This window comes from Lonchura striata, chromosome 2, assembly GCF_050655825.1.
Source record: "Lonchura striata isolate lonStrDom1 chromosome 2, ASM5065582v1, whole genome shotgun sequence".
Lineage (NCBI taxonomy): Eukaryota > Metazoa > Chordata > Aves > Passeriformes > Estrildidae > Lonchura > Lonchura striata.
In genome coordinates this window covers 87,098,701-87,126,182 of record NC_140704.1, presented here as the reverse complement: position 1 = coordinate 87,126,182, position 27,482 = coordinate 87,098,701, and the positions used below count along the sequence as shown (strand labels likewise).

General features: G+C 43.4%; 1 protein-coding gene across 1 annotated transcript; it reads left to right on the top strand.

Moving 5' to 3' along the window:
• The first annotated feature begins 9,603 nt into the window (after positions 1 to 9,603).
• Positions 9,604 to 26,865, top strand: UBE2QL1 (ubiquitin conjugating enzyme E2 QL1). Its single transcript, XM_021546894.4, has 2 exons — positions 9,604 to 10,529; positions 25,535 to 26,865. The coding sequence occupies exons 1-2, from the start codon at positions 9,741 to 9,743 to the stop codon at positions 25,664 to 25,666; spliced, it is 921 nt and encodes a 306-aa protein (XP_021402569.1). The 5' UTR covers positions 9,604 to 9,740; the 3' UTR covers positions 25,667 to 26,865.
• The last annotated feature ends 617 nt before the right edge of the window (positions 26,866 to 27,482 follow it).

Genomic DNA, 27,482 nt, shown 5'->3' with positions numbered 1-27,482 from the left:
CTATTCCAACAAGCATCATGTTCCTTCATGTCTCTACAAGCTCAGGCTATGCCATATAAGATCATCATATAATAAAAACACTATTTTCATGGTCCCTGACTTTCCAAAACAGCTAGTACACAGGCTGTCAGATCGCTTTCTGTACTGTGAAGGATGAAAAGCTAGAGCAGGAGAAGCCTGTTCTTGCAATGATCACATCACAGACCCCATAGTTTGTCTCTTTTCTGTGCTAACTGCCTCCTTTCTGCTCCCCAGCACAGGTCTTCAGAGACAACCTCAGAGCATGTCTCCAGGGAATGCCAGTTGGCCCTCCTGCCCTGGCAGTTCTTCTGGAATGGGACAAAGAGTGACTAGAGATGGAGGTACAAAACATCCATGTGAGCACAGTTCACCATGGTGTTGTGGCTAGGGTCTCATGTATCTTCCCTGATTTTCACCTAAGCAGGCATCTACGGAAGAAACAGAAGACACTGTGTGTCCTAGGGATCATGGCAGAGAAGACTGATCACGCATAGGTAGGGAACAGCCTGCCCAGAGAAAGACTGATGGAAGAGGAAGGGACCGTCTGTTCTCAGAACAGGAGGAAATCAAATAAGTTAAACTGATTCAAGAGGTGTTTGTTCCCCTGCCTGCTCAAGGCCCTGGTGCTACTGGGTTGACAGCAGCCTTTCCACTCTCTGAAACATCATGTCAGATCTGGTTACAGCCTCCTTGGATGAATACCACAGGTAGAGGGATGAGTCCTTGGGCAAGCCTCATGAGACACTTCTGAAAATAAACACACTCTACCTAAAAGCTTGGATAGATCCTCCTTTCCTGACATTTCTCCCTCTCTCAGCCCCTAAATTATCAGGCTAGCCCAGAGCTCTGAGGCCTTGAGAGAAGGAACATCAGGAGATGGGCAAAGATTTCCAAAAGGGGCTCTTACCCTGATGTGGTTTTCCAACTCTTTATTCTATCATGTTCAGGGGGAAAAGAGCGGGGTAAAGAGAGCAAACAGGAAGGGTCAGGGGTTTATCTAAGCTTTGGACAAGGAGGGCTTCTCTGGCTCTCTGCCAACCCTGGCAGGGCAGGAAGGAGGGGTCCAGGTTTATCTGATCAGTGTCACAGGGGTCCCTGGGATATGGGGACAACGTGGCCTGAGCACAATGTAACACTTTTCCAGTGTTCACTTATTTTTATGCTTTTGCATTTCATATACCACTGAATACATTTCAAATGCCACCACTGGCTAAGAGTTCAAGAATATGTATGACTCTTGTTGCATGGGATTCTGCTGCAATATCCAGCTATGGCTGAGATGTTGTGTTTATCTCTACCCATCACCACTGCTGTAGTTGTGGTCTAGGTCTACAACTGTGGTAAGTACATATTTTTTTGTAAGATTTTTATAGAAGTGCACAGAAAGAAATGAAAGAAAATAATTTTTATTTCTACTTTTTATTTTTCTTATGTAAAATATGTTTAGAAAATTGTTTACCTAGAGTAAGTGCTTGATTAGATTCTAGTGAAGATTGTTTAAACCTAATAGCCAATCCAATCCACCTATAGCTGGACTCAAGAGACAGGGTTACAAGTTGCGTTAAAATTAGAGTCCAAAAAAGTAGTATATAATTTTAATATCTTCCTTTTATATAATATATTGATGTATTTTAGCATAGTTATAATAAAAAAATAATTCAACCTTCTAAATTATGTCAAACATCATCATTTCTTCCCACTAAGTTCACCTACATTTACAATATACAACAGACCTAATTTAACCTACTTTGAATGCATGTCATAGACCCAAGAAGATTTTTCGTTTCTATTTCCCATATTTCGGTCTAGAAACAAGGATGTCCAGGGTCATCTTCTGTCTCATAGCAGTAGTCTTTAGAAACAAAAGAAGGTACTTATTTCTTCTAATTTAGTTAATTGTAACAAATTGGTTTTCACAGGAACAGCCAGATATGAATCAGCCAGCTGAGGTTTGTTCTATAGTATAACCATCCCAACCCTGACAAACCCCCTCTAAAGTGCACAGCAAGCCAGCAGCTGGGGTACCTTCCAGCGCTTCCAGGACTCAAGCACAGGTTTGCTCCTACCATTCTTTTGTAGATGATATTGCAGGAGGAAGTGCCTGTTGTTCCTAAAGCTAACAGAGAAAAGACTTCCATCTTTTTGGCTTGCTAATGATAAATCCAGCAGCTGATCTACAACTGTGTGCAGATTCTGATAATCCACCATCTCTAAGTGCCTCTTAATGTGTACAAAGGACCACTGACGTGCACTGATCCCACACGTGGCAAAATCGCTTCTTTTACATCTATGACTGCAGCCACAGGGTGACAAACCATTTGTTCTTCTCATGGTATACAGTGAAGAACATGATATTTGGTGTTCACTATATTCCTCCTTTATAGGTTTTATAGAAGCAGCAATGAATCATGCAAGGAACTGTCATTTCTACTTCAAATAGAGCTGCCATCCAAAAAATTTATTTATTGAACCTCAGTGGTGAAGCACATGATGTAATTTAATCATAGAAAGAAGCAGTGTGGCATGCCTGATGCTGAAAATTCAGCAGGCTTGCTGTTGTAGCCATGCCTGTGGATAACTGCTGACTAGGAATGTTATCACTGGTTGTCCCTGTTAACATAGAATCATAGAATCAGGTTGGAAAAAAATCTCTAAGATGACTGAGTTCAACCATTAAACCAGCCCTGCCAAGTCCACCACAAAACTATGTCCCTAAGTAACACATCTACACATAATACAGGTCTTTCGTCATATTCCAAAATGTATTTCAGACTAGATCAATGTTTCTATAACATCTGTAGATGTGACCTCCCTCAGGGTCCACCTGTCTCCGTGGGAGTTTTTGTGTAATCTGTGTATTCATATCTCCAGCCAAGGACCAGGGAACTACCAGCTGGTGGCAGCAGCAGCTTCTCCACGATCAGAATGTGAGGACTTCACCGTAGTTCCTGGCGACACTGTATGAAAGTAAGCAAATACAAACTCCTCATTTTAAAGAAATTGAGCCATTATCACTAACTTTGCAACTAATCTAACAATTTTTAAAAGAATTTTGCTTCTCTAATCCTTTGATGCCTTTTGAATTTTTTTGCTTAGTAGTTTGGGGTTTGTAATTGGCGCTGAGAAACAAGAAGCTAAAACATGTCTCTCACTGTTATGATGACCAGGCTGATGTTAAGGTCTTAGAATAAAGGAGGAAGAGTTCGTTGCCCATAACTGCATTGCTAGTGACCTTTCTTATGGCTGTGTGCTGTAAAGAGGAAAATGAGATAATATGGTGAGAATTAAGGGAATATGAAGGTAAAAGATTGACTGGGGTCAAAGAAAAACTGTTGAGCTGGCATCAAAAAGGAGTGTGTGTTGTTCTGGGATCCAAATGTGATCTTATATCATCTTATACAAATGTTCTAATACTTCTCTATCTTTACTCAAAATACATCACTGAATGCCATCTTCAGTTATATCAACCTGTTCTTTTAAAGCTGCATCACTCTGGCAGCACATCTCTTTAATCCCTTCTACCATCACATCCTTCTTTTTTTATCTCTTCCTTCTTTGTCTGCTTCTCTGGATTTTTGTTAAAACTCCTTATCATTGGCCCCTCAGCACTTTGTACGTTGTACTATGGAACTTTATCGTGTTCCTGTCACTTCAGGAGAGCAAAAGGTCTATGATGCTATTTAAAAACTTCAGGATCCAAGAATTATTTCATGGCACCATAAGGTCTTTGAGACTAAGTTACTGAAATTCCAGCATTCTGCCTTTAAAGTCTTAACTAAAGTTGTGTCTTAATGTTAATTATGTTTGTTTACACCAACATCCATCTGCTGCTTAGATGATCTACAGTGCTTTTGCTAACCCAGTAGTTAATCTGGTGCCCAGAGCAGCTAATAAGAGACATTTTTGTGTCCTTTTGGTGCTGTGAACTGGAGTACTGGAACACCTGGCGTGATGCTTTCAGGCTCAGTTGCTGAGCATTGACAAGCGAGATAGGTCTGGCAGCAGCCTTCAGCTTCATAAAGACTGCAGCTGAGGTAGGAGACCCCTCAGACTTTTCTTGGGGTAGAGGGCAATCCATGAACTGGATACTCTGCAAAAAAGAGGCTACCTAGGGCTCAGATACATATTGTTTTCCCCCACTTAAAAGCAGGATTGCTGCAAGGCCTCATCGATGGCTCTGGCTCAGAGGTTATATGTAGGATCTTAGAAAAGTTCATGATCTCAGGCCTTTAAAAATTCTAGTCATACATGACAGAGTCACACAAACAAAAATTTTTGTATCCAAAGTAGAGGGACCATCAAATAGTTGCCATTCCTCCAACCATTCCATGGAATCCAGCTTCCTCACTGAGCAGCTACAGATTTACTTCAAAGATTATACTGTAGGACCAAAATGTGGCGAGATGTCCAGGCTGAAGGTGGAACAAGGTAAAGCATGCATTGTACTTTTATTTGGGATGAAATTTGTAAGTGACTTTTGCCTTGTACTGGCCACATCTTGAATTTGTGTATGAGTGCAAGAATTTAAAAATACTTGTGTGTGTATATGTGAGAAGGTCACCTCTGACAGAGTTCTGTGATTCACACTTGTTGGATACAAATGTCTTTTAGTCAGTAAGTAGCAATACATGGACATGAACACCCTGAACATAAAAATATTCTCCTAAGCATGTCCAATGCTGTGCAGAATTAAAAATCAGACAGCCAACCATATTGTCCATGGCTATTGTTTACCTCACTCATTCTCAAAAGCTACCACTGTGATACAATAGCTATTCATTTACCCAGGTATCCTTTGCATTTAGCTGGGCTTATCATGTCTGTTGAGTGGAGGTCACCTCAAGAATGCTGGTTATCTAAGTCAGTAAAAGAGATTAGCATTGCTAGATGGACTTCCAACACCAAGGAGAAGGTAATTTCAAAGGATGTGTTAACAGGAATGTAGGAATCACACATAGACCTTTATAAGTTTTAATATATCAGGAGTAAACATCCTTGCTGTTTGTTGCTGAAAATGCCTTTCTTCTGAATATCCTTCTAAAAACAAATGGTGTTGTCTCTTTGGAGGATGAAAGGAGGCAAACAGAAAATGAACAGTCAAAGGTGCCCAGTGAGATACTAGTAAGCATCAGGACAACTCAGGCAAAAGAGGGGGAGATTGATAAATAGCTTGCCTGCTGAAAAAGTGTGTGTTTGCAAGTTAGCAAAGAATTAGACAAATATAAGTCCATTTGATTCTAGGAAAGGAGGCTGTGTCCCGTGCTATAAATGAAATCAATGGAACCTACCAAGCCAACCTAGGTAAATAACTCCTTCAAAAGAATTCCAGGCCTAGAGGCTGACCTAAACCTGAGTATACCAGCAGGATAAATGAACCTAAGATTCTAATGCCACATATAACAATTTATCTTCAGACCTGCAGAGAAAGGCAAAAAAAAAAAAAAAAAAAAAAAAAAAGAGCAGTAGAGGATAAATCATGCATCAGGAAGAATAAAATCTTTCCTAACTCCAGTGAAAGCCCTGAGGCATGGAATTATTATAATGCAAATTGACAGTGATCTAATCTATTTTCTCACACACTTGGGGATACTGACACACCAGATGCCCAGGGACTCATAATATAAGCTTAATTTTATTTCTTCAGGCATTTTCCTATTCTATTGTGTTGTACAATTATGCCCATAAACTTCTCAAGCTCCTTGCTACCAGACTGCAAGCTACTCCTTCCAGTGCTCAGGAGAGTATCCAACCGCTTCCTTCATTATATACCTGGAAGCCTTTAGATTTCCAGTGCAGATGTATTCAGGATTACTCAATGTACTGCCATTTGATCATGTGATGAAGTCAATATCCCTCTCTGACATTTACTTCTCAAATATATTTATTAAGTGTTATCACAGCCCTATTCAGTCTTTGCTGAGCTATACTAAACAAGAAGAAATATTTTCATTCTCCTACAAAGATAGGACTTTTGTTCCCCTAATCATTCTAGAAATACTTCTGTGCACTTGTTCAATTTAACATTTTCTATCGCTTGGCATTAAAATTCTGCTGCACTTAAATGGAAGTAAACAATACACATATGAACTTTTTGCTGAATCAAAGGTAACTCCTTTTTTGCAAATCAGCAAAAGTAAGAAAACCACTGGACAATATTATCCTACTAGAAAAAAACAAACAACAAAAACCTTCATGCCAGCCCCAATATCAAACTGGTACTGCAGTGGGAGTTCAATCTCCAGCAAGTGGCAGGTGCTTCTCTACCACAAGAAGAGATTGAGATGCCCTTCATTAGCTGCACCCTGCTCCGCATGGAGCTGAGGGCTGCTGCCAGACCTGAGCTTTGATGTCCTGTGTCACTAATATGCCTGAAAGCTGCTCTCCAGCTGAATATATAGGAGAAATATCTGCCAGAGGTCAGTCTGTTTTGCATACCCAGATGCCTCTCTAATTTGAAAGCCGTTGCATCAGTCTAGGATGTCTTTATGCCCTGTAAGTGGATCAACCAGTCCTGCTCCAAGACAAGGACAGAGATGTCTGGTAGATGGCAGGTGAGTTCAGTTTGACTCCTGCACTTGGCCAACTGGTGAGAAGGTATAATAATGAACAAAGTAAATAGATATATTTCTACTGTTTAAGATACTAAGGAACAGAAATTTATTAGGAATGTGTAAAGAGACATTATGGACCAAATTTAACTTTTTTTACAGTCAGGGAATATGTGGATAAGGACAGTCTAGATACAGGGGAAATCTCCCCTGCAAGATGTTTAACTACCTGTTTTCCCTCAAGACTTTGTTGCAGACAGGTAGAGAAATTATAAAAGAAAGGCTTCATAAAATCAAGCCTGCTCTGCTAAATTAATAGCTGGCCTGTTACTTCTAAGTGTAGCTAAGTACTTTGCAAGTTGCCATGTGAAAACAATCTTGGAATGAGAATTCATTAACACGACAATCTATTCCTTGGGTGAAAAACAAGTGCAGCTATATAAACAAGAAGATCTGTCCCGGGAGAATCAGTAGAAAAAGTATGTAAACTATAGATGTGCAAAATGTCATGTACTGACCAATGTGAATATATTGTTAACCAATTAGATCTGACACAGTGCCTTCTGGTAATATTGTAAAATACAACCCATACAATAAAAATTTTACTTTTTCTTGCATGAAGAAAATGGAGTCTCAGCTCATTTATTACAACAGATTTGACTTCAAGGCATCCAGAGTCCATACTGGACTAACCAAATAACTTGCTTGCTGAGGAAGCCTGTGTATGAAAAAGAAGAGTTCACTCCATCACTGCAGCTTTTTGACCCTGCAGACAACATGGGCACAGACTGTGATGAATTTCACTACTTTCAGCACCACCAGAGCAGCACCCTGTGGCAGCAGAACCCTGTTTGGCCAGGCACACCTATTATACCTTCCTCATCGCTGAAACAACTTTCTCATAATTTCTTCATTAATCTTGTACCACTTCAGAAGACCACAGAGATGATGCTTGACTCTGGCCCACCTTTGCAGAGACCTTGCTCTTTTCTTTTGGCTTCACCACTAGGCAGATACCTCAGTTATGTGGGACAGGTAAATAACTTCCATAATGTTAAATTAATGATCACAGCTCCTGCTGCCACCTGCCACAGGAACACCATACAGAGACCTTTCAGTTTAAAGCATAAATGTAGCCAACAAAAAGGCTCACGCTGCTGGTTGGCAATGTGGTTCAGTTCTGCATCTGTGCCACACCAACCTGCCTTACCCTAGGTATTCATCCAGAGGTGACCACTTGTTTCACCTGACTGCCCATGGGGACTGAAGCTGCAGGTGAAGATTCTGTGATTGCCAGTTTTTGCACCAGAGCAGGAACAGAGCTGTCCCATCAGGTTTCTCAGTGCCCTGCTCCATATGCTGATAAGAATTTTCCATGTCTGCCTTAGCTTCTTCCCCTGCAAATCCTGCTGGAATCACTTTCTGATGAAGCACAGATTACTCTGTTTTCTGAAAGCGTCACACACCACGAGATGTCCGGGTGCAGTTTGTCTGCATTTCAGAAATTTCCCAGCTCCATGGATGGACCATCAATAGTTCAGGAGAGTGGCATTTCTGCCACATCAGAAAGCCACTAAGGGAAAGCTTGAGCACAGTTTCTAATAACCTATAAGCTGGAGGTTCTTCAATTGCTCAGGCAAATGTAGGTAGAAGATGAATATTGGATGAACAGAATAATCTTTGACATTTCAGCCTTCACCCACATTGCTCTAAGGAGTCTTCAGGGACCAAGAGGAGATCCACCTCCAGATCCACCAATGGGAAATGTGTTATGGAATATAATGCTGCTGTTGCTTTACATCCTCCATACAACAGATGTAATTACTTTGGGCCCTGCCTTCACTATTCCTCAATTCAAAGCATTTCTTGTAATTTTTTTTCTTTTTCCAGTCTCTGAAGGTAAAGAAGATGATGGGAACAGAGATTTTGGGAATCAGCTGATCCTTTCTGTACTACAGAGTCCCAGGAGGACAGATATACTTGGTCTAGAGGGCAGGGATGGGATATGCGTATTTGCTGTACTGAAGAAAGCAAGATGGTCCCAATACAACGAACACCAAAATGCGTGCGCACACACACACACACACACATATATACACGTTATGCACTTATAACTATTTTAACCGTTTAGATATCGATTTCTATAGATATTACGTATGTGATTATACATGTTTAGGCTGGTAGGTGTAACTACGCACACGCACTTACAGGCCATCGTGTCCTTACACATGACCACAGCGCTGCGTTAGGTGCGGGCTCTGTCCGTGTGCGCACACGTGCGCGGAGCTGCCGCGGTGTCCTTTCCCGGCCGTGTGGGCGCCGACACGCGCGCACACACACACGTAAGTGTGCAACACCTGCCCACGCACCGCGGGTCCGTCCCGGCGCCCCTCCCCGCCGTCACCGCCCCCGGCCCGCCCGGCCGGCGGGGCCGCTGCCGCAGCGCGGGGCGGAGCGGGACAGTGCTGCGCCGCCCGCCGAGCCCCGCAGCGGCGGTGCCGCCGGGCGCGCGGGGGGCGCGGCGGGGCTGTGGCGGCGCTGCCCGGGCGGGCGGCCCCTCTCCCCGAACAAAGGGCCGAGCGCGCCGCGGGCGCAGCGGGGGCTGCGCGGGCGGGCTCCGACCCCCCTCCCGCCTCGGGGGGAGGCGCCCGGAGCGGCGCGGGGCCCGGCCCGCCGGGAGCCGCCGGGGATTGGCTCGGCCGAGCGCGATCCGAAGGTGCCGGGGAAGCCATCTGCAGCGCAGGCGGTTTCGCCGCCGCTGTGCGGGGGGAGGGAGGGGGCTCTCCCGTGCGGGAGGCTGGGGGATTTTTTTTTTTTTTTTTTTTTTTTTGCCTTCCTACCTTTCTCCCGCGACACCACCCTCCTCCGCCTTCCTTTTCACGGGATCATGGCCACGGCGGCGGGGCCGTGATGTCCGCGGGAGCAGCCCCGCTGCGGCAATGCTGCCCGCCGCAGCTCTAGGCAGGGGAGGCGTTTGAGCGGCGGCCGTACATCCTCCGGCACCGCGGCGGCACCGCCGCCGCCGCTTCTCCGCGCCCGGACCGGCAGAGAGGCGCTTCGCCGCCCGCCCGCCAACAGCACAACCGCCGAGCCGGGCTATAGATTGATAATAACCACACCAGAGCCGCACCGGTGCTCAGAGGCGGGAGGCATCGCAGAGCCGCGCACAACATGGCCACTCTGCTGCGGAAAATCGGGCTGATCCGGCTGCACAGCCGGGACACGGAGGACCCCAAGCACCACCACCACCGCAGCAGCAGCCAGCAGGGCTCCTCGCTCCGCGGCAGAGGCAACCAGAAGAACAGCAGCAACAAGCCGCACCCGCAGGGCCCCCCCGGCGGCGGCTGCAGCAGCAGCAGCAGCGAGGGCAGCCCCGGGGGCCACAAGAACAAGAAGGCGCCGGAGCCGGCCAAGCAGCCCCCGCAGCAGGCGCGCTCGGGAGTCGGCCGGGAGAAGCCGCGGGAGGTGGGCAAGGAGCCCGGCGCCGGCAAGGAGGCGGCGCAGCGGCCCGGCGCCGGCTCCGGCCCGGGGTGCGGGTCGGGGCCGGCGGCGCTGGTGCCCGCGGGCCGGCAGCAGCACTGCACGCAGGTGCGGACCCGGCGGCTGATGAAGGAGCTGCAGGACATCGCGCGGCTCAGCGACCGCTTCATCTCGGTGGAGCTGGTGGACGAGAGCCTCTTCGACTGGAACGTGAAGCTGCACCAGGTGGACAAGGACTCGGTGCTGTGGCAGGACATGAAGGAGACCAACACGGAGTACATCCTGCTCAACCTCACCTTCCCCGACAACTTCCCCTTCTCGCCGCCCTTCATGAGGGTGCTTAGCCCCCGCCTGGAGAACGGCTACGTCCTGGATGGCGGGGCCATCTGCATGGAGTTGCTCACCCCCCGCGGCTGGTCCAGCGCCTACACCGTGGAGGCCGTCATGAGGCAGTTCGCCGCCAGCCTGGTCAAGGGGCAGGTAGGGCTCCCTGCGCGGGGAGGAGCGCACGCACCCATCGCTCGGGATGCGGCTCTGAGCGGTGTTCGGGTGGGAACCCCAGAGGCGGCCGGCCCGTGGCTGTCCGTCCCCAGGCCCGGTCCTTCCCGAGTACCGGGTGTCACCGGCGAGGCGGAGGCAGGGACACACGAGTTTGGCTCCGGGGTCCCTTCTCCGGTAGGTGCGGCAGCGGTGCAGCTTAGAGGGACGGGGAGCACGTGCATCCATCGTGTCCTCCCGCCCAGCTTTTGTCCCTGTGCTTGGCTCTGCCGCCTGTGGCACACCAAGATACCGTGCTCGTTACTCCTGATGGGCACCTCCTTCGCCCCACAGCAAAAGGGGGCTCTCCGGGCTCCAGTGGGGTTTGGGGTTGGTGCCTCCTGCCCTTCACCAAGCAGTCGGCCATACTCGGTGGTCCCTTGCGTGCAGTGCTGCCGCTGGCGGAGGGCGCGACGCTGGAGCCGCTGCCCGCAGGTCTTTGTCTGCGCTGTCCCGCATAGCATCCCTCTGGGGATGGGGGCCGAGCCCGGTTCTGGGGCTGGCACACTGCGCTCAGGTGGCCCGCGGGGGCACGCCGGCAGTCGCTGCCCGAGCTGCTGGCAAACTTGTACAGGTTGTACTTCGAATCGTCCGGCCCGAAAGGAACAAGTAATTTGGGCGAGGTACTGCAGCTGCAACAGCCAGACGGTTCCTGCCAACTCCTGTTCAAAGGAGGTGATCGGTTCTCCCGGCAGGAGGATCTCGTCTGACCTGAATCGGTGCATTTTACACTGTTTTTTGGGCTTTTTTCCCTTTTTCGGCTGCAGAATATCCGTAGAAAATAAACTGTTTTTAATAAATGGGCAAATAGTGCTGGGTAGCCAGTAGCTCTTTTTACCCGTTTATAGTGGGCAGTGACAGGGCACTTGGGCTGTGACAGGGTGATTTTCCTGTTCGTGAATGCCCTTGAACTCGGGGGACATGCACAGCTCCGTGTCTGTCGGTAAATTATACTGAGTAACTTCTTAAATTTCTATCTTGGCAAGAAGGTGGGGAAAAAGTAAATAATAACCTACTATTTATTTGCTTGAAAATGAGGTTACTCCTGTTACTTCTATGGAATTGCTTGCCTGAGCAGAAGTAAAGGCTTGTTTATTCTTAAGACTGAAATTAATTTTGATTTTTCAACAGGCTCTTTTGTAAGTGGCTTGTCCTCCCTTTAACCTATTTGATTTGGGCCTACTGCCCCTTCTTTTAAAATCAGATTGTATTTTTCTCTGCACTTCAATTCCAGAGGTCAAGTTTCCTAGGTCACCTTGGGATATAAAAAACATTTACCAAGAAAAAAAAGAAAGTTTTAATTAACACAGAGGCTGAGATACATTGAAGTTTTTTAGCTGCTCTTACTACATTACACTGTTAACCTGTCACTTTTTAGAGAGGTCATAGTTCTTTTTATTTGTTACAAAAATTTAGAAGGACAATTCTAAATTCTCTCATTTTGTAACAATTAAGCCTCTTTGTGCAGTGTTGACAGTTACAGGGGTTCAGTGAATATTTACTGGGATCATAAAATGGCTCAGTGAAGAGAAGCACTGAATTGTTTTATTAGTAATAAATTCTCACCTATATAATCTGACAATTTTCTTCCCTAAACCACTTACGAGATTTCCAGAGAGTAGTAGCAATTTTTGATTATCAGAGGGTGTTTATGTGTGCATAATTAATAAACACATTTAAAAAGCAAGAGGTTCAATAACATTCTTCCAGAAGTTTGCAAAGTCAATTATGACAAAAAGTCAGAAATAAACTGCCAACAGTAACTTAGTAGTTAAAGTGATATAGCATGGCATGTGTCAACCTCTCAGATTGTTCAATCCAAGTGGAAGGGCTATTAGGCAGTACGGTCAATACATTTATTTTCTGGGTTAGAGAGATCTTGCCTGTGATGGGTTTGCCGGCCTGTCACCGTAGCTGGGCTCTGTGTCATGGGAGCCACGTTTCTGTAATTGCACTCCCTTCGTTATGTAATCCCCACTCCATTGCATAATAGGGCTCAAAATACAACTGGTGCTCCCCTATCCCTGTTTCATATTACAGGTGATCCACTTTAGACCAGTTCATTTTTAAAAATAAAAACGGAGCCGATGGAGCATCAAGGGCTGCGGTGCTGCATTCCCCAGCGCTGTGTGGCCCAGTTTGGGTGACTCCTGCCGTGCCGTGGGCAGTCCTGCTGCCTGCAAGGAGCCATCCTGAACAAATAGCCATGGCTGTCACCAGGTTAATTGTGTAATTTCTGTAAGCAGCCTGCAACCTGCAACAGCAGGAAATATTCAAGATGCAGTTCATCAGCAAGGCTGGAAGGGTGAGGGCCATTCTCCATCGCCTCAGAATGAGTCTGCCTGAGCAAATGGCAGCAGCCATCAGTCTCAGGAGGAGATGGGGCACTGCTGCCACCAGTGAGTCAAAGGGACCTTCCAGAGAAATGTCACTGGTTCCCAGCAGTGATTCACTGGTTCCCAGCAGTGATTTAGCATGAAATCACCTTGAATACTCCAACCTGTGACGCATCCAAGAGTGCACCTGGCTGGCACGGGTGCCAGGGTGACTGGGCAGGGCTGAGCATTCTGCTGGCACACCTTCCTCCTTGGGGCAGCTCAGGGGATCAAACCAAGGTGGCTCATTTCGTTGGATGTTTCTCGTCAGTCCCATTTTGCTGAGCTAGCTGTGACACTGTCATTTTCTGCTGGTTCTTCAAAGAGAAACATCACTTCTTGGTCTCCTGGTAGAGCTTGTAGTAGCTGTGAGCATGTATGACCTTCTCTTTTTTGACAAAATGATCCAAAAGCAGATAAAATTAACATTGAAAATACATTCTCAGTTAAGATTCTTGACAAACTCAAAAGTTTTTTCATGGATTTCACAGACCATTTAGAAGAATAGAATAGAAATTGAGGTAAGTCATTCTGACATCTCATGGGATGTCACTCAGGAGTTGTGTCTGTACAGAGACTTAAATATGCAACAGAGAAATTAAGAGTTAGCACTTTTCTGTTACTTTTCAGCATTGCACTTGTAAGTGGCAAAATCTGTGTCCAAGTTCCCAGACCTGAGCACACCTCCCAGGGTTTGGATTTTAAAGCAGTGCTGCTGTTTCTCTAGATTTCACCAAGCAAGAATGATATGCCTCAGGTGACCTTGCTTGAGAGGTGCCCTACCTTATGGGATTCACACTCTAGCTTCCCATCATGAATCTAGCATTGTATTTTTAGGGTTTTTTTTTGTCTGTAAATAAAAGTGTTCAGAATGGAAGAGGGATTGCTTTTGTTTTAATATAACAATTCAACAGCCCCAAATTTAACTTTTTTCCCCCCACAGTTTTCAAGGAAAAAATGTTAATTGACAAACAAGTTGGGGTTTGTTTGGTTGGTTGCTTCAGCTATTCAGCTGAGAAAATCAATTATTCACACAACTCTAGTCAGTATCTTGAGGGGAATTCTCAGTACATCAAAGGCCAAAGACTGTTTATCTGTCTGGGATCAGAATCCTATTTTAAAAAACTTGGTGTTGTCCTTAACTCAACTGTAGCCTTGCTTTTAAAGGGATGACTTTGTACTTGCTTCCTGCACAGTCAGCTGCTCGCTGGCTCCTGTCATCACAGGCAAGAGCTTGACCCTGCTGAACCAGCGAAACACTTGCTGTGAGCCACCGCAGAGCTGGGGTGCCAGCCAGGGAGGTGGGGTGATGCTAATGAAATAATTTAAATACCAGTTGTTTATGGTTGTGGAGGCAACTGTTTGACATGTCTGTCTAGGCAGAGCTTCCCTTGCCTGTCTCTGTGTCTGTCCAGGCCACTGAGGTGGTCCATCGAGCATTACTCCTTCTTAGCCCTTTAAAATGATTTATTGATCATTTCAGAGAGAGGTTTAAAAAATAGTCGGTTGCTTTCCACTTCCAGATAATGGTGTCATTGTCATAATAATATCAATTATTGAAGGAAAGAAGGAAGGAGGAATAGTACTGGTTGTAGGAGAGGGGTGTCACAGCAGGACGTTCATCATGGCTCTCCTTGAGCGACAGTGCACACAGATGAGACCAATGCCCACGTTTCAGGGAGGAGTAGTCTCCTCCTTTGAAAACATGGTAGATGATGTGGTCCCAAAGGAAAAGGGGTGGACTTTGTCCAAAACTAAGAGAGATTTTTGTGTCTTCTAATAAGTACGTTGTTTCTCACTGGACAGAATAGTTTGATGGATGTTTAAAAGAGGACAAAGCTATACACACCAGTGTCCAAGTAATGCATCAAGGTTTTGTTTTTTTCTTTTTTTGAGAACAAAAAACAGAGCTGCATCTGATGCCTTGGGGAATTCAGATGAAAGCTTGCAGTAGTGCTGACCAGTAGATGCCTTGTCCTCTTTTTCACAAGTCCCTTGTTCTGTCCATGGAGGCTGGGGACCGGACTGCCAGGCAAAGCAGCTGTCAGGTAACTGTCAGCTCTGCAGATTGTCACAAAAAAAGGTCCTCGTTTTGAGGGAAGTACTCCCTTGTTCTTTCAGTGAATAGGAGGAGCATTTTTCAAGTATTCTTGCAGGGAATACAAGAAACATTGAAATTTTGCCAGGACATATTACAATAGGAACAGGGTACCCCTAATTCTGAGTATTGTTGCTGTTGTGGGCTTCTATATAATGATTTAAATAAAAATCAAAAGATACTTTATTATTAAGCTTTATTTTTGTATCAGAAAAGTTCCTGAATTCAAATAAAAGTTGTTGGTGTCTTTGATCCCTTTGTAACATTGTAAAATTAGAAATACCTCAGTGGAACCCTTTTTGTTTACTTCAAATGTTTTGTGCCTTGTACAACTATTTAATGGATTTATCTCTCCATTTTAAAGATTCAAATATCCCAGCTGAGCTTTACCAGATTCAAACAGCAGAAATGGGCTAGTTTTATAGCAAACAGCTATAGAAGGTAGCTGTTAATCATAGTCTAAATTACTCCCTCTTCAACCTTCCAAACAAAAGTGTGAGCGAGCAGATAGCAGATGGGACTTGCACGGTGTCCAGGAGGTCAGCAGACTCCAGGTCTTTCAAATATGTATAGCAGAAATTAATTGCAGATCCATGGGTTTTCATACTCCAGATGCTGGGTTTGAGGAGTGTAGCTATGAATAAATCAGCTAATCTCAAAAGCTGCAGAAATGTACAGAGAGCACAGTGGTTTCTGAATTATTTGAAGCCATTGTGTCCTATTAGGACCTTAAAAAACTGAATTGTTTTACTTTTTGCTTTTGATTAATTGCCAGAGAAAGTGGTGATGGTTATCCTCCAGAGGGAAAATGTTGCTTTAGGTCCATGGGTGAAAAACATTGACTCATATACAAGGATGACAGAGGAGACCAAGATTGTGTTAGGGGACTTGTTTCCCATGAAAAGGTATAAATGCTGGGCCAAAGAGATAGCAGAATATTGTTTGTCTACAGAGGAAAATTAGATCTATTGGCCTTTTCTAAGATGTCTCTCATTTCATTTGAGAAACATAGGACTAGAAGCTGAAGTTTAAGTGGGAGCATATGTATTGAGATGCTGGGCCTGCTAGACAGGCTGGAAAAAATAATTGTTCATGTGTACTCTGATATATTGGTGTTCTGACCGTCCACTATTATTATGCAAATATTCCACTGAGACGAATGAAGACACAGGGATTCCAACTCATTGAAATAGGAGGTTGGTTTAATTCTTTTAAAAAGCAGAGGGAACATAATCTCCATTTTTCTCCTTCAATGCATAAAAATGAAAATTTTAAAATACTTTCAACTATCCCTATTACTGTTAAAATAGTTATCAAATAAATGAAATCCCTAAATTAAGCCAAATACTAATTTTAAAACATGCTTTTATTCTTACTGGCAATACTTAGCTGATCTCCTGAATAAAAATTTGAAAGAATTGTGGCTTTGGATTTTGTGATAAAATTGAATTTGCTGAAAAGAGCAAGATTCTTCTTCCCTGAATTATATAAGAACTGTTCATTTTCTTCAGTGTGAGTGTTCAGGCAGAGAACCATGTAGCATTGGGGTGCTCTGTCATATAATTCATTGAAAATTGTATTTTTTCAAATGCGGAAAGCCTAGTCACGAAGGGTGATATCCTGAAGGAGTAACCTAAATATCCCCTTTCTATTGTGAGGAAGATTTACTCTTCCTTTTACAGGCTAGCCTTGAAAATATGCAGCTTTCCTAGCATCCACACAATGCCCAGGGATTTCCATGCATGACCAGATACTTCCAGATTGAAGATTTGTAACTCCACAGTAATTCAGCTCCTCATAGCCTGGGAGTCTGATTACCAGGCATGATCTGTGGCATGTCCCCCTGTGGGCATCTGCTCTCACAAAGTGGGACGGTGGTTAAGTAACATTATATTTACTGTGGTTTTTTTTGCCATCTCAGCTCCTTTGGGCTGGTGAGAGTCAGTGAAGGGCTTTTTTTTTCTTTGACGTATTCAGTCCTTCACATGCAGTTTCCAGTTTTCTCTTGTAAATGCCAAAAAAGGTAATGCTGACATTCAGTGCAAAGGGAGATGGGTGGTGGGAGGATTGCTGGGTGCAATTCCTCTGCATTTAAACTGGGAGAACCTCAGATGCTGTGGTAGGTATGCTGGCTGAATGGCTCAAAATGTGTCTTATCTGTAAGGTGCACAGGATCCAGTTGTCGCACTTGTAAATGGAATAGCAGGTGTCTCTTGGATGTCACTGTATTTTTTGAAAGTGCAAGGTCTGGTCTGTGTTGTACTCCACAGATCATTTCTGGATGCTGCTGAGCATTACACATTGTTGGCCTTTAACTCCATCTGGAAACTGCAGTAACTTGAGTAGATCCTGGGAGTCTCAGGACAAGCTTTACAGGAAGGATGTGATACTGTTACCTAACCTGGCTCACGGTGAAATGAGCACTGCACTGGGAATGGAAAGCACCTGAGCTAGGGAGAAGCGTAGGTGTGCTTTGATGAAAGTGAATTTGTAGTCTTTAGCACTGTGCACAGAACAGGTAAGTGGGCACCACACTTCAGATGTTCAGGTGATTCCTCATGAAACAGGGTCAAGGTGCCAGTCTGATTCGCCCCATTCCCATTAAAAGTCATGCTGAGGAAGGATACATCAGGTATGTCTGTCCCCAGCCATGCATGGCAGATGCGTGCCTGGCTCATGCACGTGCAGTCTGTCCTTGGAAAATGTCTTTTTATCTGCTTCACGATCTTGTGCGTTTTCTTTGTTTAAATCGATGATCCTCATTGATTTAATCCTTTGCTGCACAGACTCTCCAAAACCCATGGAACTTCTGCAGTGACTCCTTGATAGAGTTACAAGTCAGTTATAATCCCAAACCTGCATTCAAAGATGAGTGAAAATAAACCTGAGGAAGGAAGACATAAGCCTGTGTTATGAAATGGCCCGGAGCTCAGATGCTTGTCATAGTCAGGCTTTATTAGCTGTGGAATGACTTGGTATTTCTCCTGTTTCTAGGCTTGTGCTACAAATGATAACAAGCCCCCAGCTGCAGTAAGGAGTCATTTCCATAATAATGTCCATGAAAAAACCAAAGCATTGCAAAAGATAAGAAACTGAAATTAGTTTTTCAAGTTTTCTATGAATTTATAAAAATATTAGATTTTTTTTGTAAAGTTGACAGTATTGTTTCCATTAAAATATACCTGGCACAAAGTGTTCTATAATTATTTGCAGGAGGAGGTTGGAGCACTTGGCCTGAGAAAAGGTGATCTGAGTTTAGCTTCCAGGTTTTGCCACTGACTTCAGGTGCAGTCATGGTCAAGTCATATAATGTCACTATATTCCTCTTTCCCACATGTAAAGTACAGACAAATTTATAAATGACCCAAAGGTTATTTGAGGATATGTGCTTGAAGCACTCAGAGGGCTCAATGAGTAGATGTCCATGTGCATCAGTATGAAACATGCTGCAGTCAAGAGATTGGCACATTCATATAAATAGCAGTAGAAAAGCACTTGTGACTCTGATCTTGTAAGTTTGGGTTTAACTCGATTAGATGTTCCCAGAGGCAGCCTGCTTTTTACTACTGTTTTGTTCTTGTTTTTCCGTTTTAGCATTGTAAAATTTAGGGGAGTGTGAAGATAGGCATTGTTGTGGTGCCTTTGTCTTTACAGTCTGTCACAAAGGATGGTTGGTTTGGCTTTGCTTTGGTTCACACCCATGTGGGTTCATACCCATGACTATGTTTGACTTGAGTAGCTTCAGGTTCCTGATGTGGAGGACCTGTGGGCTTATGCAGAGTTGCTGTCATGTTCCCAGCCTTCTCACCTGGACTGGCCCTCAGGAACTCTGCTAGTGCCTGATTTCACAGAGGGGTACTCCAGGGAGCTCAGCAAATGTCTGAGAATACATAGCAGAGAAAACATCCCCCTGTCACCTAGACTAGTAAGTGCTCTTCTGATGGCAGAGAACAAGGACTGTCTTTTTTGACAGAAGCCCACAATGTTGTCATACCTTCAGCCCTGGAGATGCTTGAGTCACCAATAATGTAGCCAGCCACCCAAATTTTCTTATATTCTTTTGCCAGCACAAGTTTGTCCCACCCATAAAATGCAGGGAGGGAGTTTCTTAACCCTCATCTATGCTGAAATCACACTGCCAGCTCGGTGCTGACTTAGGGAAAGGCAAGGGAGAGCAAGGGAGTGCTCTGTAGCTGTCAGACAGAGATTGGGGCTGTAAGCGTTTGTATCGATTAAGAGCTACTGGCACCAGGCTACTGGCACAGACAAATGAGCATGAATAATTACTCAGCTGCAACTCAGATTTCTTTTTCCTGGACAAAGAACAGTTATGCTCCCAGAAGACACAATTTATAGGATGCTTTAAAGCCAGAACTTGCTGTGTTTTCCTTCTCTTATGGATAATTCTTAAAAAGGAGACCAAAAAAGGCATGGAAGTACTGCTTTGGAAGTTACACATTTGCAGGAAAACCTCCTTGTTTTAATTCACTTATGCAGCAGCATTATGAGTATTTGTCTGTATCACTTTCTAAACCACTTTATTTTAGCTATAGCTAATAATCATATACAGTGCAATATAAATTGTGTGCAGTTTTTGAGACATGATTAACTGTGCCTCATCAGTACATGAAGGAAAAAATTATAAACCGTGTAATTGGGGGGAGAGACTGTGTATATTGCGCTCTAACAGAGATGTTGTGACACATTGCAATCACTGCACTGAGAGCATGACAGTACTCACTTCAGCATCGCTCTGCTTTTGAATGTGTCTCTAAAGCCAGTGGAAATATTTTCCTCTGAAAGCTTGTTTAAATATTCTAGGATAAGGCTGGTTCAGGCTTAAGCACCGAGTGCCTCTGTTCCTTATCAGAAAATGTGTGAGTATGTTTGCATAGAATAGTTGTGGCCCAAAGCTGTTAGTCACTGGCACATTACGGAACATGTTACATACCAGAAACTCGTAGCATGCTTCTATGTTTAGGAAATCCATGGATTTTGTGTCATACATGGAGAAACCTGGCACAACAGACTTGGAAAATTGGCATATTGTTGTGGATCATCTTCCTGTCCATGGAGGGATCGCCATACATGCTGTGTCTGGCATAGTGACTCTCTGCAGTCTTTTGTGTGCTTCTCTCTCTCTGCTTGTTTTCCATCTCTTGACATTTACGTAGGGTTGGGTCAGCAGAACCTGCTGTAGAGATCTGTTAAGAGGTGGAAGCAGAAAAGGAAACTGCAGCCATCCATGTGTCCTTATGCTGGCTTACATGATGGGCCAAGGTTAGCCCCATGTGCAGGAGGCTTGTGCGATTTGCCCTTGGGAGACCAGCCTGGAGTTATTTGCATTGCCAGGACGAATGAAAGTACACAGGGCTGAGGAGATTGCAGAGCTGTGCTAACACAAAGGTTTGCCTGCTTCTGAGTCTCTTAACTGTGCACTACTGGAAATTTACACAGCTTTCTGATAGCTGGTCCAGGTAAAACACCTGGATGTGACTGAAGTTTTGCTGTGACACCTCGGAGATCTACAGCACGGGAGCTTACATTGTTTCCACAATAACATCAGCCCTGTAAGGGCTCATGGCTGTGTACATTAAATCTCTGAAAATTTGGGACCTAATAAAGCAGGGAGTAGCATCAGGAGTGGACTGAGCACAACCTTGAAGGGTTCAGGACCTGGCTGTGCAGGGCCACAGTGACCTGTGTTGGCAGTTCATCTCCAAGTGTCTAAGCTGGACTTGGAGACCACCACAGGTCCCTTCCAGCCATACTTTTGGTGATTGTATGATCGTGTGGAAGGGTGACCTCTGTAACATAGTCCTGTCTTCTAGGGAGTGCCAACAGGACACACACAGAAGCATACCTGGTACTGTCTTAAAGTCATTTGGTTTGGATCTGGGAGCCACTATCATTTATTTGACGAGAGAGGGAACTCCATTTGCTCAGAGAAATCCTCTTGAGGCTGTACTGACTCAGGAAGGACCAGAAGAAATGGCAAGCCTGATTTTCATGACACCATAGGCCAGCTGTGGGTCATAGTGGGCTCAAGAGTTTCAGGCTTTATATTTGGTTTCTGTACAGGACTCTGTCTTTGGACTACTTTGTGATCTGGTGATGCTGTGAAAGAATTGACATGGCACATTGCTGACAGTGGTACTGACAGATATTAAAGAGCTAGTAGTTGTTGAGTTGGATATTTTTGAGGATAAGCTTCAGTGTCACAGAGCATTATGAAGGGGAGATGTGTTCACAGAGACTACTGTGGCATCACTTGGAAGTAGAGAAGCTGCCAGATTTGACCACAGAGGTCCATAGGTGTGTCATGTTTTAACCTCAGCTGCCAACCAAATAATACACAGTCACTCCCTCACCTCATCCCCTGGCTGGCTGGGGAGGAGAATCAGAAAAAAAGAGTAAAAACTTTTGGGTTGAGATAAGGAGTTTGATAATTGAAACTAAGTAAAATAGAATACTACTAATAATAACAAAATCCCCATTTGTAATTAAAGGCAGAGAAACAAAAACAAAAAAACAAAAAAAAAAACCAAGAAAACTGAGTGATGCACAATACTCACCATCCACTGACAGATGCCCAGCCCCATCCCCAAGCAGTGACTGGCCCCTCCCAGCCAACTCTTCCTAGTTAATAGACTGGGCATGATGTTCTGTGATGTGGAACATCCCTTTGGCCACTTCAGCTCAGCTGTCCTGGCCATATTCCCTCTTGGCTTCTCGTGTGCCTGCGCACTGGTAGAGCACAAGTGAAAAATCCTTGCATTGCTCAGCATCAAACATAGGGGTGTTGTCAATATCATTCTCATGCTGAATTCAAGCCACCACTTCTACTAGAAAGAAAATGAACTATTACAACTGGAACCAGGACAGGGGGACAAATCGTACGTGTGATTCACCTTGGGTCATTTGCTGAATATGGCAGGAGGGAGTGGTTGGTCCCTTGGTACGGCCAGGGTCCTGAGAAGGCTGCCCACAGCAGATCGTGTTCCAGGAGGTCTTTCTGCCCGCCATTATCAGGGTTTTAGACTTGATGTTATCAGCTGCTTGTGCAGGCACGTTAGTTTGGGCAAAGCCTGGATGAGTGGTGTGCGATTGCTCGCTGTGCCTCACAGGCTGGCCGCAGCAGGAGCACGAGCGAGGGAGGAGGCTGAGGCAGCACATGGTCCCCTGCGCTTCAGCACGGCTGCATAAAACCAGTTGGGTGCTGTGGCATTGCTTTCACCTTTCATATATTTCTAGCTTGTTAAAATTATATCTTGATAAGTACATGAAGTCACAGCAGATGGTAAAATCTGAAACGTTCTCTCCAACTCTTTAATTAGGTTTTCAGTTATCCCTTTATGAAAGGCACTCTGCGAGTGTCTGAAAGTATTGCAAGTATTTAAATAAGCTCCTGGTGTGACTTCTCAGAGCTGAAGTCGACAGCGATATCTTTATGAAAGGCTTTCTTGGGTTTTTGCTGTTGTGTTTAACCTCCTGTGGAATGTTTTGATCTTGTTCAGATACCAGTTTGATATCTTTCCTTGATGTGCTGGACACATCAAAAAGTTGGCCATGAAAATGATCTGTATTCCTTACCCCAGCAGTAGTGACACATGTGGTTTGGGGCTTGGTCAAAATGCAGTTGTGGACAGCACATATGTACATACTGTATTTACCATCACTGCCATGTTTACAGAATGCAGCAGTTCACAGGCTCCTGTCCAGAGTTAAAATGACTGCATGTTTAAGTAGCAGGCTGAAAATAAACTGTAGTCAGGGCTGGTAGCAGTGCCTGGTAAAACATTTGACACTTTTTGCTATAATCACATCCAAAATGACATTTTTACTTAAATTTGGGAAGAATTTTTTGAGAATAGCAAAAAAACTAAAAATCAGTAAGAAAGTAGATACCACCCAAGTATAGGCTTGAAAACATCTGAAGTTGGTCAGCTAAAATTCCAGCCTTCTTTTTTTTTACCCCAGGTTTACTTGAGGCAGCAAATAGGGAAACTCTCAGTCTAGGAGGTTAAATTTTATCCAAATTATAAACAGCTGACAGGATGTTGGTTAATAAGAGACAGTGCTGACCATGCCACCCCATAGTTCCTGTATAAGCATAGAAATACATGGACTGCAGCAGGGTAGAATTAGCTGGCCTTTGATGGTGCAGTTCACATACAACCTGTATATGGTACCAGAATGGAAGTGGATTTTAATGATCTGTTGCATTAATAACAGAAAGGTTTCAGAATAAACTCATGAAATGGTGTTCCTTTCATCTGATATGGCTCCAGTAACATTTTACATGATGATCTTTACCACATCATTACAACACCAGAGAATTCTTATGTTCCTGCTTTAAAAACTCTGCGTAGTCAAAACCAAACAAGAGCTGTTCACAATGCAAAGGTCCTACTTCTAGGTACAACTTAGTATTATTATTTTGTAAAAGCTAGGTGAGATGTGAATCATACTGTCCTAGGTGCATGCATATAATTCAGAAAGTATCAAAGCCTTAAAGGATAAGAAATAATGTGCAAAATACAGGAGATGACAAATGGATCTAATCCAGAAATTGGGAAGCAGAGTAAGTTTATATTTGCTTTCAAAAGTATTTAATCGGTGATATTTTGAGGATAGCATTTTCTGTGCTGATTTAATCTTTTGTTGCACTTTCTTTTTCTTTCCCTATGTTTCTCTGATTGTGCTTCCAACAAAAGCTCAGATTAGGAAGAAATTACAAAATATTTCATAACAACAAAAATACTCCTGCAGAATAATTATTATTGATAATTATATATGATATAATTATGTATTATAATTATGGAATAAGATTTTAAAAATATGTTACCCAGCTTTATTTATTTATTCCATCTGTCACAACTAAAAATGAGCATTTTCTGAGAAAATTTATGATTGGGACTCAATTGAGGACCATTCAGATCATCCTTATTTGGGACGTATGAATTTGTGAATTTGTGTGGAGATGTAGAAGGTGTCTTGCTCTTTGGTCTATCAAGAGGAAATGGATTTCTAGTCTGTAAATGGCAGCTAGGGAAAAAGGCGAGGAAAAGCATTGACAGATAAAACAGATGTTTTGGGGAAAAACAAATGGGTGAAAATTGACTGTGAGTAAATAGAGGTGGGTATTGGAGGGTATTTGTACTCTTTGATTAAGGTATGCTCTGAGAGACCACCCAAACTGCACTGAAAAATTATTTGTTAAACACGAGTAGGAAGCAGCTTTTTCTTTCATGTGTCCATAATTTTACTGTAACAGGAGCAGTGCTGAACACTAAAGAGCCTCTGCAATATTGTGACAGCTTTCTAGAAAGAAATTGTTTGTCAGCACTGCAGACTAATCTTACTCATTTTAGTCTGTAAAAGTAAATTTGATACTCCGAGGACAGATTTTGCTTTCTTTCTTCCCATTTCCTCCCTTTTCTTCCCTCAATATACATCACTATTTTCTCAGTATTTGTTGCATGCTATTACAAATGTCAATTTTTGGTTTAAATTCCAAATTGACAGTAAAATCAGGAAAGTGAAAGATGATTTTTGAGCTAAAAAACATAAAAAATGAGAACATACTAAGTCGGTTCTTAATAATTATAACACTGTAATGTGGTATCTGCTCATCAAATGCAATTCAATGTTAAGAAGGCTTTCAGTGCAATCTATCAGACAATTACTGAAATTACTAGACTAGTGACTTTAATAAACTTCTATTTTGTAACAAATCCAGTAGGCATAAATACTTTAAAGGTATTTATTTATTTATTTATTAAAGGTATTCATTGTTGTAGAGTGGTATTAATTTGCACCTGTAAGTCTTTCTTTTATCTCTGTTAGTTGGTTATTGACACAGACCAGTGTGAAAAATAAGGTAAGATATTGATAACTCAGTAATAGTCTCTACTGCCAAACAAAGATTTGAATTTTCATACAGCTGTGCAGTTCAGGGTAATATAATAATAGCAGGGTAATAAAAATGCAGTATATGCAAATGGGTATATTTTCATTCATTATCAAACCTGGCATGAAGGGGTAATAAACAAATTAGATCTTTCAATTTAAGATGGAAGCAAGTTGGTTTAAGGCGCTCCTTTTAGAAGGGCAGAGCTGTTGGTTTCTCAAGAGTGGGTTGCAGGAAGAAGGATGGTCGCCGAGGGAGGCAAGCCCGAGGCAGGGGCAGCGTGCCAGCACAGGGGCTCACCAGCAAGGAACAGCCCTGTAGATGCCTTCTTTTGTTTTTTTTTTAATTATTTGCTTTTTTTTTCCTCCATCTTCTTACCCGTTCACTGAATATCATTTTAAATCATCTCTAATAATGCATTTGTCTGCTCAGGTTTGGGAACTATGCTTGCTGGAACCTGTAAATGAATGCCTCTTGTTCTGATGAGTTGGAAAGTTAAGCTGTGGTTTCCAGATGCGTGTTCACATCTTTAATGAAGGTTTTCTTTTTGTGTTTGGCGCAGGGCCGTATCTGCAGAAAAGCTGGCAAATCAAAAAAGTCATTCAGTCGAAAGGAAGCTGAAGCAACATTTAAGAGTTTGGTGAAGACCCATGAAAAATATGGGTGGGTCACCCCTCCCGTCTCTGATGGCTGATGTTAGCAACCTGCACTTGACAAAAATGCTGAACAAAAGTACTGTGACATCTCCTCAGTGCTGTACACCACCCATCCTTTTCTACTTCAGCTTCAGTTACATACCATGAATGTCAAGGAGACATCTAAGTTATTTATGAACAGATGTGTTTACAGAGGGAGAGAAAAAAAATGCTGTGTAGGATTATATTTCAAGACTGGAGAATGGTCATCATTGAAGTCACTTGAGTGGATGCTGAGATTGCGTCATTTGCCCCCATACAGCCCACATTGTCTTCAGCTTCTTTCCATGACAGCAGCACCAAACAGCAGTACTGGAAAGTCTATCCATTACTGCTCAGTTCATTTAAATGTAAATGAAACAGTTAATATTTAATAGGGAAGCAGTGCATTGCAGGTACATGTTTGCTGTACTGTTTATCTTTGTCTCCTAGCAGGTCAACATAACTTGAAGATTTGTCTTTATGTGGAACTGTGGTCTGCTGTGACTAAATTTAGACCTCATTTGTGCTCTATATATGACCTTTAATTCATAAATGAAGCCAGAATTAAAATGCTGAAAGGTCCTAGTGTTGAAAAATTATTAAGTGGAATCACCCAACCGGTTACAATGTGCTCTCTGTGCTGATATTGTGATGTGCTGTTCAGAAATAAACCAGTGCAGTTAGCTGAAGGTTAGGTGGTTTTTTAAAACACGTCCACACCAGAGCTCAAAGGGGTTGGTTGGTGGTAGCAGAAAAATTATTACCCTGGCGGTACCTTCTGCAGTAGCATGTGGCCTGTCAGTTCTTCAAAACAGCAAAACAAATGAGTGGAAATGGACAAAGCAATCTTAAAATTTTATCTGTTTAATTTTGAAATGATATGCCAGTAACAGAGTAAAAATTTTCAAGTCAAATGGAACATGGTTTGTAAGATGATTTGCATGACTGGAATTTTTCTTTTTTATTTTTACTCAATAGACATTGTATGTACTTAGAGCCCAGTATCTGAGAAAACCCACTGATGTATATAAATGTCCTATTATTTAATCATTAAAATTTAAGTTTTCTGGTAAACAAATTGAAAAAACCAACTTTCTAAGGGACTCCATAAAAGCTGAAGGTAATGTTAAGAATGGTATAGAAAAGCATTAAAAAATGTGGATTCCGAATGGAAAATCATATTGGACACGTGCTGAATAAAATCACCAGTATCGTTTCTGCTGCCTCAGGAATTCAATCATTTTGGCCAGCTTTCATATTCAAAGTAATGGGTTTTCTGTTGTGAGATTCTAAGCACCATATAGATGTATCTGTCATGGTGGTATTTTAATTGAAAGTAGGACAGTATTGATTGTAAGACTGATTTGGAGGGGGAAAGCAGTGTGTGTTTGGAAGCACTTTCCATTATATGGCTGACGCGAGAGCAAATCGAAATGGTTGACCAGTTTCTGTTTGTATTACAGCAACATTGGAGATTGCACAGAGAGCTTGGGGGTCTGGAGTTTGATTTAAAACTACATGCAGCATAGAAGAACAAAAGGAGTACAATGGAGTTCAAATACAAGAGAAGAAGCAGCAGAGCAGATATTCTTGCAGTGCTGGTGCAAAAACACTGTTCAGTGAGGCTGTCGAGCTTTGTCAGCTAGATAGAGAGAAAAAGAATCAAAGCCTTCACCAAAAGGAATATGCAGGTCAGAGCCACTCAGTTTCATGGGCACTACAAGAACCTGGTTTCTTGCACTTTTGATCTCCGTCAGTAGTCACTTCGCTTTCTCCTCTGATCGTTTGTGGTGTGCTACAAAAAGAAATGCTTCGTACCACAAATCTGCCCAG

Excerpts from the sequence above, each read along its gene's own strand:
- UBE2QL1 (XM_021546894.4), top strand. The coding sequence starts at position 9,741 with ATGGCCACTCTGCTGCGGAAAATCGGGCTGATCCGGCTGCACAGCCGG. Across the intron at positions 10,530-25,534 it reads CCAGCCTGGTCAAGGGGCAG|GGCCGTATCTGCAGAAAAGC; the intron begins GTAGGGCTCCCT and ends TGTTTGGCGCAG.